The sequence below is a fragment of the Sardina pilchardus genome, chromosome 8 (genome assembly GCF_963854185.1).
Source record: "Sardina pilchardus chromosome 8, fSarPil1.1, whole genome shotgun sequence".
In the NCBI taxonomy this organism is placed as follows: domain Eukaryota; kingdom Metazoa; phylum Chordata; class Actinopteri; order Clupeiformes; family Clupeidae; genus Sardina; species Sardina pilchardus.
The window spans coordinates 17,516,763-17,528,998 of record NC_085001.1 but is presented as its reverse complement, the minus strand read 5'-3'; the positions used below and the strand labels follow the sequence as shown (position 1 = coordinate 17,528,998).

General features: G+C 41.1%; 2 protein-coding genes across 3 annotated transcripts in view; one reads left to right on the top strand and one right to left on the bottom strand.

Annotated features, from left to right (window-relative positions):
- Positions 1-4,615, bottom strand: part of LOC134088860 (phospholipase DDHD2-like) — a 13,854-nt gene extending 9,239 nt beyond the window's left edge. For both annotated transcript variants that reach the window (XM_062543025.1, XM_062543026.1), the window contains exon 1: positions 4,492-4,615. The gene's annotated coding sequence lies outside the window, so the exon portion shown is untranslated. The remainder of the gene's footprint in view (positions 1-4,491) is intronic.
- On the top strand, positions 3,773-12,049 carry LOC134088861 (trithorax group protein osa-like). The gene is made up of 2 exons (XM_062543027.1): positions 3,773-3,870; positions 6,957-12,049. Exon 2 carries the CDS (start codon positions 6,959-6,961, stop codon positions 8,708-8,710), a length of 1,752 nt encoding a protein of 583 aa, XP_062399011.1. The 5' UTR covers positions 3,773-3,870; positions 6,957-6,958; the 3' UTR covers positions 8,711-12,049.
- Positions 12,050-12,236: the final 187 nt, after the last annotated feature.

Genomic DNA, 12,236 nt, shown 5'->3' with positions numbered 1-12,236 from the left:
AAAGAAGTTATAATTTGTTAAAATACCGTAAATCCTCAAATTGTGGCCGAGGTCTTTTATTTACTTAGGCTGTGCAAAGCACAGGCCTTTATTTAAGGCAGGCTTGTACTCGAGGCAGGTCTTTATTTTTTATTAGGCATCTGTTGTAGACATCTGGGGGGGTTTTGATGGTTCACTATTAGCTTCATGTAAGCTTAGTTGAAAGTGTCGGGATTTCCACCTGCTGTTTATTGCGAGACAAGGCAGCTGCTTTCATTCATTCATTCATTGAACGTGTGCTGTGCTGTGATGGAAACCTTGTTGCGTTTGCGTAGCCAAGTACCCTAAATGTAGTTATTTTTTTAAAGGAACACTTCACCGTTTTTTCATATTAAACAACGTTATTCCCTTAACTAAGACGAGTTGATCCATACAGTACCTCTCACGTTTCAATGCAACACTCACTGGCTCTGGTGCGCGGCGCTACTTTGATTGCACTTAGCTAGCCCAGTAATATCCTCACTCCAAAGTGAAACTGAAAGTGCAAGAGTGATGATATTACTGCGCCGGGTCTAAGTGCTCCCAAGTGTTATTCCGCCACACAACATAGTTATCCCTCTTACCCACTTAGAAATGCACCACGTTTTATTTTTTCTCACCATACTTGGTCGTGTGACTACTCATGTTACTGTATTTTCGTTTCGTATTTCTGGTGTTGTACACCATTTTTTTAACCATATAAAGTTGTTTGTTTAAGATTAGTGAGTATGTTTAAACCTTTGTTGTGGCATCCATGATTTGACAATCAACCAAATTCGGAAATAAGAGGGAAAAACTTGCAAAATTAGATTGGACCCCTTAACAAAATCAGTTATTGAGGTTTCTTCATTTTTGGTATCCTTGAGACATGGACGAAAATTTCTGGATGATGACATTCAATTTAGGCCGTGGCAAAATTTGTATTGACATATTTCCAAAATGGTTGCCAAAACAGTTGGATCGAAAATAAGAATAGCATCTCCACACCTAATGGGTAATTTCTTAGACTATGTGGATTGCATTGTTTGCACCCTTGTATTGGTTGTACGTACCTTGTGATCCTTGAAGGTCCTGATTTTGATTACAGTAAAAAAAATAGGAGGGCTTGATTTTTTGTTGAAATGTGATTTTGATGTAGGCCTATAAAAGTTGCCGGTGAAATTGTCAAATTTCAAATACACAGATTCTTTTGTTTTGGAAGATGATATTTACCCATAACTTTCCTCCTCATGGATCAACTTTGTGGATTAATAGAGTAACGCTTTACTATAACGCCAAAAAAAAGTAAGCCCATGGTAGTGAGATCTAGGGAGGACAGGAAATTGTCCTTTCCTACTTTTTATCTCTCTGATGGATCCTGAGAAATGACGAAGGAACTAAAATATCTTGGCCATGTCTTTTCTATCTGTTCAGGGCCTAAGTTACCCCCCTATATACAGGTAATCTCTGGTCTTCCTACAGAGTGAAAAGTATGCAGAGGCTAAAGGTGGCTTATAATGATGCCATGAGGTTGTTGCTATATGTTCCAAGGTGGCACAGTGGCTGCAGCCAGTTATTTGTATTTTCTTATGTACCAACTTGTCCAGTATGGCCATGTTCAATTTCATGTGTCGTTTGGATCTGATAACTGTATTATCAAGGCCTTAACCTTCCCCATGATGGGATATCGGCTCACATCCAGGCTTCGTAAGCACTGGCACAATAGTTTGCACCGTTTCTTTTAACCCTTTCATGCGCAACGTCCACATGCGTGGACAGTAACTTTAACTCTGTTTTCTACTTATTTATCATGTTGATATACACCAATCCACTTCAGGGCAGTTTTAGTAGGTCCTTGGCAATATATTAGCAATATGTATCATCTTATATTTGGAATATTGACTGCTTGATGACATCATCAATTCAACATGAGTGACAGTAATGGCCATATGCTGAATGCTCCAGGCATATCTTTAAAAAGCTAGTACTCAAGAAGGCAAAATCATGTAAAAAAAATATTATGCTGTACAGGAGAGTGTGTTGAACAACTCTATGTTTTCAGAAATTAAATCGGATGTAAAATAGAGATTGTAGACCCTAAAAAGCAACTGTCCCCGTATGTGGACGTTGCGCAACAGAGGAGTTAAATGGCCAAAAATTAGATTTTGTAACTAGGACTTTTTTTTTTTTTTTTTTCAAATATGATTTTAATTGCTTTAAATTACAAAGAAACAAACATTTGGTAAACATATTTATAAATAATGACCTAATTACATGTGGTAATGCCAAGGTGGTATGGTAATATGGGGGTAGTAGAGGGTTGGGTGGGTAGTAGAGGGGTGGGTATGAGAGTACTAGAGGTGTGGGTGGATTAGTAGTAGAGGGGTGGGTAGTATGGACGTAGTAGAGGGATGGTTGGGTAGTGGTGGTAGTAGAGGTGGGTAATATGGGGGTAGTAGAGGGGTGGGTGAGGGTCTGTGAGCAATAATGGGGGTAGTAGAGGGGTTGGGCGGGTAGTATGGAGGTAGTAGAGAGGTGGGTGGGTAGTATGGGGGTAGTAGAGGGCTGGGTGGGTAGTATGGAGGAAGTAGAGGGCCATAGTTTCCACATTTTCTGTCATTACATTTTATCCTTTTTTACCCCTTTGTTGCGCACTGTCCACATACGTGGACAATAACATAACTTCTACATAAAAGCATATTTTTAAAAAATTCCAACTGATTTTCAATATTGGGCTCATATAGAGTAATAAAATCAATACTAAAAAAATCTAGACACTTTTTTTCATAATGCGTCTCTTTTTAAGAAGGAATGGTTTGAAAAAGGCACTTTATTATAACAGACATAGGCTAATGGATAGAAATGGAAAATGATTGGATCATATATCCCTTAGAAATAGCCTAAATATAACTTACATTGCACCCAGAATGAATATAATAAGATTCGCAAGGCAATCCCCATACCACTACTTAAAATTATCAAAAATTCAAAAATAATCAAGGTGTTCAAGTATTAAAACAGTTTACCAGAACTGATAATAAATAAGAGTTAAAATAATAATAATAATAATTATTATTATTTAACCCCCCAAGGTTAAAGAAACTAATTTCAAAACGATTAATAAAATATATCTACAGTAGTTGGCGACTTTCTTAAAAAGAGATTGAAATTTGAGGTTGAACCATGTCATTTTTGTAGATGATATCAGATAAATGTTTATATGCATGTAATTATTGGGTTAGCTGTGAAGATCCATGCCTTTTATGTCCACTGATGTAAACTGTAATGTAAACACTTCCTTTTAATATCATTATTATTATGGGTAAATATCATATAGACTACATTGTTTTAAATGGAGAAATACGAAATGAAAAATGAAAAATGAATTTAAAATGTTATATTGTCACTCCAAAAAGTAAAAAAAAATAAGGTAGCCAGGAAAGTGTCTCCAGATAGGCCTATGTGAAAATGATTGTCATTGTGAATTACAGTGTTTTATTATTATTATTATTATTATTATTATTGATTCACTAACTAGGCTACTTCTGTATTGTTTCTTCCCCCATTCTAGTGTCTTGTATACGTGGATTTGTTATGTCCTTATGATTTTGACTTGTAGGCCTATGTTGAATTTTCATTAATAAAGAATAAAAAAATAAAAAATAAATAAAAAAAGGAAAAAAGAACTCCACAGTGAATGACCAAATCCATCGGGTGCTTCACCGGAAATTACATCAGTGGAAACTTTTTTCCCATCTTGCCTGGTGGTGGTGGTGTTGACCAGAGTCCGTCCCCTAGTAGATATTCTCTCGCTGTTGACACATAACACCCAAGCGTTTGTCTTAAACAGCGTGGACAATTTAACGGGATAAGGTAGGCAGACATTTGTTTTCGGTTGTATTCATACGGTGGTAGCTTTATCTTGGATTTTTATTTTTGGCGAACGTACACTTGTGTTGTCGAATACCCCTAGCAATGTTATGAAACATACCTCGCTTGCTTGCTTGCTGTTACGTTAAGCATTACCAGCTAACGTTATGCTATATTATGCTAACGTTGTTAAACATTAGGTTGTTGTTACTATTATACATCAATCTATGATAGTTAAGTCATTACAAATAATCTTGGTCGATACAGTGTAATTAATTGTAAAGAAAGCCGTGACATTTTTTGAGCATTCTATCGTTACAGGCTGTAATAACTGACAGTCCGTTAGGATCGCCTAATGTTAGTATAAGTTAAACTCAGAATATTACGTTTGCGGCAGACAGTACGTTAGCTACTTTCCTCATTCTAGCTTCCTTCATCTGTCAATACGATATTGAGGGAATTTATTTCAGTAGAATAATTATTGAACAATGTGTATCCTTGTATCACGTAGCCTACTCGATTCTTCCTTGTTACATTTTAATAAGACTGTAATCCGTTAGCTAGACTATTTATGACGCACTGTGTCACCAAAGATTGTCACACACTGGAAACGCGCTGACTTACCAGCATGAAATAGGACCTTGCCTTGCCAGCACGCGGGACGGCACAATGCTTCGTCCACCCTCGCGTGATATTGTTCATTAGTCTAAGCTCCATGGAATTTTACAGCTCTCGACATGGAATCCTCCTGAGCGCACAGAATGAGAAGATTCTAATATTAACCATAACAATGATGGCAGAGACCGTATCTATGACCCTAATGAATTCTAAATAGGCAAGAGTGATTCTAAATCAAGGATGGAATTGTAAACAAAATGCGTGCCTAGCATCCATAGATAAGAAGGTTTATTCATGCCAAGAAACACTCTAGAAGATAGAAACTGACACTCGGTCCATTGGTGCTTGGTCCATTTGGTGCTGTCTTTTCAACTGAAAGTTGTGTATACTCCCTCTGATAGAACAGGATATTGTAATCGGTCTGTCCTGTGTGTCACCATGTCTTGATCCTCATTATGTGGTCATGTGGATCGGATCCTGCTCAGAATGCAAATGCTGGACTTAGGTTTCACTTCGGTTAACATTACTTGACGGGAGCAAGTGCGTGCGTTCGCGTGACTGTTCTTGTTTCTTCTAGAAAGGATGACAGTTGATAGTCCGTAGCATGATCTAGACCAGTGTTTCTTAATTGGTCTGGCTTTGGGACCAACAATTTTCCATGTTCAGAAAGTTGAAACCCAAATATATTTGTATAGTTATAGCAGAGAGGGTTAAAGCGGATCTTTGGTTATAGTTCAGGTTCAATGGACATGGTGAGCTAAATGGTAAGACACACAAAGTGCATGTAGACCTGTTTGGATCATGCAAATGTTTGGTGTTAAATTTGTGAAATCTTAAACTCCTGATGTCTCTTTTCAAAGTACTCGACAGGTTTGCTTTGACAGGGGTGCCTTGTTCCATGTGCCATATTAGTTTTGATGTTTGAAGCTCTCATGTGCCAGCAATTCACTGCACACCACACACTGGGGTTTCCGTCTGATTTTGTCCTCAATTTAAGTAAATCCATATCCTAGCTTACTTCAAATATTCAGGATCACAGCCTACTTGCATTTACCGTTACAATATCCTAGCTTACTTCAAATATTCAGGATCACAGCCTACTTGCATTTACCGTTACAATATGTCTAACATGACAGCCTTTTAAATTGTATTTATTTATGTATTTATTTTTAACCACAAGCTTCTCGACCCACTCAGAATGGTTCCGCGACCCACTTTTGGGTCCCAACCCACCAGTTAAGAAACACTTATCTAAATTGATCACTATACAGCTATCTGTACTGGGCAGGCTTACAGTATTCTGTCTCCACTCAGTCACTGCTACAACATGTAGCTTTATGGCCTCTAACTAGACTAGACTAGTCTTATATCAGTTTCTCCTTTATGTTACATTAGTTGCTCATGATACTCCCCTATGTCACACTGTGTCATCCAGCTATTGGATTTATGGACTAGACAGATTTAGCTATTGTTCAGATACAGTGTAACCATTATTATTTCTACTAATGTAGCCAAATTCTGCAGCATTTAGTTATAATGATTATAATATTTTGTAATTTTTGTAATTTTGTACTTTTTTGTTTCAATTATTTTGTTCATTTGTTAAGCGATCTCGGGTGCCTTGAAATGCACTTATTATTATCATCATCATCATCATCATCATCATCATCATCATCATCATCATCATCATCATCATTATTATTAGCATTATTACTACTACTACTAGTTCAAACATTCCTGTAGAAAACCTGTAGCCCAATTGCATGTCCACATTGATGCCCGTTTTAAAAATAGAAAAGCATAATTCAAGCATTCAATAATGAAAACTGAATATTAACTGAATATTATAACATATTAGCCTATAATTAATCTGTAGTAAGCAGAATTTAGGCATGGCCGTATGTGACATTTTTACTGATCAAAATGACCTAAGTCTAAAAGCTGTTTTGAGTTAAACGTTTTTTGAAAGTTTATTGAATAACTTTCAGAAATTTGCATCATCAGAGATTTGTAACAATGTGACTCATGTGATGATGCAATGATGATTTATGCAAGCAAACTGCATACAGGGATTCTTTATCTTTATCTGTTGATGTCCGACATGATAATCATCCAAACATCTTGCATCTTGACCCGTGCTGTGCCCTAATCCAGTGCTGGCAAAACCCTGCATACCCTCTCGGTCTCTGGTCCTGATGTGTGCTGTGTGAGAGGGGGAGTAGCTACAGTAAAGCAGAGAAAGCTAATTTTACCAAGAAAATGTTTTGCATTATTTATCCAAACAACGTCAACTTGGCACTGCCCTCACTCGTGCCTGTAGCAAGACACTTTCGAACGGATGAATAGTTCAACAGATATACGGTTAACACACAGACACACTCACACACAGACAGACAGACGTTCCTGTAGTTTATGGATAGATTATCATCAGAACTTTTCAACAACTATCTTTCACACTCTTTTTCCCATAGAAATGAAGCCTGTCACACTGCTGGTTCTCTCCCTGGCTCTTCTGGTCAGTGTGTCGGCCAGAAGAGGTGGTGGTGGTGGATTCAAGAGTGGTGGTTTCAGCTGGGGCCGCAAGACCTCCTCCACCGGCTCCCGCACTAGCAGCAGTGGGTCGTCATCATCTTCGGCAAGGCGACCAAGCCAGTCACAGCCGGCAAATTACCCGCGGCAACCGCAGAACCCTCCACAGAACCCTCCGCCGTATCCTGGAGCTGGAGCACCGCCTCCTTATCCGGGAGCTGGTGCCCCACCCCCATATCCAGGTGCTGGATCTCCTCCCCGTTACCCAGGAGCTGGTGCTCCGCCTCCATATCCTGGAGCTGGAGCCCCACCCCCATATCCTGGAGCAGGTGCCCCACCACCTTACCCTGGCAGGCCCTCATACCCAAACCAGGGATCCTACCCTGGTGGTGTGTACCCTGGGAGGGCTAACCCAGTCCCTGGCCAGGGTGCCTATCCAGGAGCTGGCAGTTACCCTGGCAGGGTGAACCCTGGCGGTGCAGCCAATCCATATCCAGCTGGGGGATCATATCCCGGGTATCCAGTGAGGGGAGGTGGATATGCTGGAGGTGGTGGAGGTGGATCGTACCCTGGTGGAGCTGGAGTCGGCGCAGCTGGAGGCAGCTACCCTCAGGGGAACCCTTACCCCTACTGGAACCCTAACAACAAGATCATGAGTCCTGGCTACGGGAGCAATTACGGTTACGGCTCCCGGGGTTACGGCCAGGGCTACGGCCAGGGCTACGGCCAGGGCGGCTCTCCATTCGCCCATTCCGTGCAGAACATGGGCTACAACCCCTCTGTCCAGTCCAGGGGCTTTGGCCGGCAGGCGGTGATGGCAGCTGGTGCTGGAGCCGTGGCTGGCATGGCCCTGGGCTACGGCCTGGGCAGCTTCCCACGTCCCCACTTCCACTTCCATAACCCCCAGGAGGAGTACTACTACAACCACTACATGTACCGCCGATACGGCTCCAGCTACTCCGGCAGGCCCCAGGAGGGTGGTGGAGGTGCCGCCGGCGGTGACTCTGGCCAGGCCGGCGCTGGCGGTGAAGGGCAGGGCGGTCAAGGCGGCAACCCCCCTCCGGTTCTGCTGAGCCCCCCACCGCAAGGCTACGACACGTTTATGGACAGCTGCATGAAGAGGAGCGACCTGCTGCGCAGCAAGAGGAGCCTGCGGCAGGGAGGCGGCATCGGCAGAGAGGAGCTCCAGGCGGACGAGCCAGTGGCCTTGGCACAACAGGCCCCCGAGGAAAGCGCCAGCAGCACCCCGGCGCCTGTCCCCGCTGACTCTGAGCCCATTGGCAACGTCAGCACCGCAGCAACGGCCCAATCCCAGAACGCCACAGACGGGACCCCGGTGACCGTCTCCAACACCACTGTCATCGAGGAGGAGAGCAAACAGGAGCCTGAGAAGGCGGCGGAGGAGGAGGAGGAGAAGGCAGAAGGAGAGGAGGAGGTGGTCAGCATCATGCAGATTGGCTACCCGGCACTGATCGAGCAGCTGAAGGCCCGCAAGTGCATCGAGCTCTACATGGTCTACACAGAGCGTGTGGCGGAGCAGCAGCAGCAGCAGCAGCAGCAGGTCGGAGAACGAAGCAACGACAACGACTACAAAGCCCGCGGTGGCGGGGTGAAGCTGGGGCCCCTTAACCAGGGCGTGATGCTACTGCTGTCCAGCACCGTCTCACTGCTGCTCAGCCTGTTGCTCTCGCACTGAGACCACTGGCCTCCCGTGAGACATTTTTGGTTCTTGACATGCAGGAAAAAAAAAAAAAATCTGTTATTGAATGCACTAATCAACATTCAGGATGAGGAGGCTGTTGAGTTTAACTAATTCATTAGAGTGTTGCAAAGCTATCGAGATAACGTTTGAAAAATGTTTGCACTGACAGTAAATGGACTAATTAATTAATACATAATTTGTTAAAAACATTATTAAATAACGTTTAGAGGAAAGAACAACAATGATATTGAAGGGATAACTGATTTGAATTTTTCTTTTTTTTCTTTTTTTTTTGTTTTTAAATGACACTATTTTCATGGAGTCATTTTGCAGACTGGGAGAGAGGGAGGGATTAATGTACCCTTACAGAGAACTTCAACATAAGTTTCTAAACCAGTGCATTTGACCAAGGAAGTTAACAAAGTGCTGTAAGCTACACTTTAATATGCACTCACTTCTTGGGAAAGATACAGTCCCTGGAGTATCATACTGTAGTCACATAGGTCAGTAGATTCTGAATGATAATGCCATAGAGGAAATGTATTTGTCTCCCCATGTCACTGGCCAGGTGTAAATAATCACCAATAGCCAACACTGCAATATGTTGTCGGTCAAAAAGGGAATCATGATCTTGATATTTGGAAAATGTGCATTCTCATCAGGACAAATACTTTTACTTAAAATTGGTGTCTGTGTTTTTTTTTTCTTTTGCCAGCATAACTCAATTCTCTGGTTGGCAGTACCTAGCCTATCTAAACCCTGCTCCTCTCCTCTTTGAAACAGTTCATGGGCAGCTGCTGGCCCTTGACATAGCTGTATTTGCAATACAGGGTGAACTATAATCTGAAGGAAATAATAGGTGATCTTGTCTATTATAACTCTCCCTGTAGAGACTGAATCTTCACTTGAAATTGTTTTAAGTTATGTATAAATTATTCCTAAACTTCTCAACGTCATCTTGTCCCTTGCAATATGAAAACCCTAAAGCTATTTCTACTGTAAATGAATGTAGGACTGCTCTCACATTTCTATTATGAAAGCCAATTAAGATAAAGCATGATTAAGTCAAACTGTCCCACTTACTAAATTTAGCATGTTGAAACTAAAAATAATGTATTGTACCCAATGTAGATCATGGGATCTAACACAAGCTTGATTTTTGGTGTGAATAGTTCAGCTTTAAACATTTAACATATGAATGAATGTAAAACAATGCAGTGTCTAAGTTGGGATAGCACTTATCGGGATGACATTTCGTCTTAGGTCACTCTGTGAGTGCGGAAACGTCACTGGCAAAAGCGTGCTGGAAACTGTGGCTGTGCGTGGATGTCTTTGTGACGTGTTCTTTCTTTCCTGCTCGTGTGATCGACTGCCTACTACTGAAATAACTAACAGTTTGTTTTGTGAGTTGTTGTTTGTGTCTCTTTATTTATCAACAGATATTCCCTCGTACCTGCATTTCAAGTTGTAGCGTGATCACTGTGGTGTTTGTATGTACTGTAGGACAACAGGAAGCACACATTGCTCATTGTCATGCCTGGGTTTGTAATATCCATTCACCAGCTGAAGACTTGAGTCGTCTTACTACATTTCACTCCACTAGCCATACTTGGTTAGTCTAAGTTATATTTTCTTGTGATAAAAAAAAAAAATCAGGTTTGGTGTGTTCAAGGTCCTTTGTGGACTGAGGCAAGTCTAACAGTAGCAAGCAGGGCACAGTGCTATACAGTGAAGAAACCTCAGTCATCGACACCTGAAGAGAGGTGCTAGTGAAAGACGTTAGTATCCTTTTGTTTTAGCCCTCCCTGCTAGCCGCACCCTCTCCTGCTGGTGCTGTGGGTTCAAATCCAGGCCAGCGAGGTATTGAACGGCAATATAACGCAGGTCAGATAAAGCAGAAAGAAGTCGCTGTAATGCATGGATCAACATTTCATGTTTTTTGAATCAGCCATAATGTAATGTTATGCATAATGCTCTATGACAGAAAGTAATGATATTTACATGCACTTTTATAGGTATGGTTTCAAAGGGACAGTTATTTCAATAACTGTACACAATGCCATATGTTAAGGTGAATTTAAGGTCTACTCTTTGTACTAGATTGAACGAAGACTTTAATGTCTGCTAAGCAAATTAATATAAAAACTTAAGATGTTATAGAGTAGGTTGACATCCTTGTCTAACTTTCTAGCACTCCAACTGAAATGGTTTCTGATATGTCCTAGCCGTTTTCACTGCTACCATCAGATCAAATCGCTAGATCATCCAGCTTTAAAAGAGAAAAAATACATTTTTGCTGCTGGATATGTTCTTTGATCCTGTGAAAGACCTAACATGCTCTTGTGTCTGCTGTAGATTTGCTGGTGTTCATATAGTGCTGTGCACAATGAGAGTTTATTTTACAATGGACCTTGTGCACATCAGGCTCTTCAGGTAGCTCATTTGTTTCCAGTGGAACAGGTTTTAACCTGTCGCTATTGTTAATGCAGGCCTGATAGAGTTCAGCTGTGGTGCCTGAATTCAGGCTTGAGCATGGCCATGTACGATGTCAAGAAAGGCTATTCTCTATATTGCCTTTGAATGTATTTTATAATTTCAGGCACAAATAATTTCCTGTCTCAGCCCTGTTAATGTAATTGGTGTATCAGCCCTGTTTGTGTAATGAGCTACCTGAATAGCCTTTCGTGCATAAATAAGGTTCATTGGACATTGTCACTATGTAGGCCTGTATGTAATTCTGGTTTTGGACATTGTACGTTGTTCCATTATATGCCAGTTGGGATTACTGTAGCAAACTGCCAACACTGGCGATATATTTTGTTTGAATGTCTTTTAAAGATAAACAATTTTTATAACCTGTGTTTGGACCATAACATCTGAACTTAATGTTGTTCCCAACAGTGCTGTTGTCTTTCTTTGATTTTGGTTATGGTTATAGGATTTGGCAGACACTTTTGTCCAAAGCGACACACAGGATTTTAGCTTGTGAACATTTAACAGTAATGCTACTGTATATGGGTAGGTTGCCTTTGCCAGTCTAATTTAAGATTGTAATGCAATGCTTCTGTTTAAATCAGTGCATGCAGATGCAATGCAGAGCTGCATCATTAAACAAAGACCCTAAAATATTCAGTTGGCGTATGGTTAAATACATTCTCCGTGAAGGAAAAACAACGAATTGTAAAATTGCAAAGTTGTGTCAATATTTGTTCTTTAGAGACCTCATCCTTGTCCACCTATTTTCTAGAGCTGGCTCTTCTGTGTTTGGATGGCATTGTTTCTGCCCAGAGACTGTTCTGTAAATAAAGTCACTTGGATTGTTGAACTGCAGAAGGCATTCTTTATTTCCATTAATCTCTCATTCAACAGTTCAGACCAGGGTATTTCGGTGATGAACCTGGCTAACACAGAGACGATACAGTGATGCACCTACAAATGGAAAATAGAAATAGAAGAGCTCTATGCTTGAGAATAAAGTGAGATGTAGTGAAATGTAATTGATTTTCCTCACACGCTTTAC

Excerpts from the sequence above, each read along its gene's own strand:
- LOC134088861 (XM_062543027.1), top strand. The coding sequence starts at position 6,959 with ATGAAGCCTGTCACACTGCTGGTTCTCTCCCTGGCTCTTCTGGTCAGT.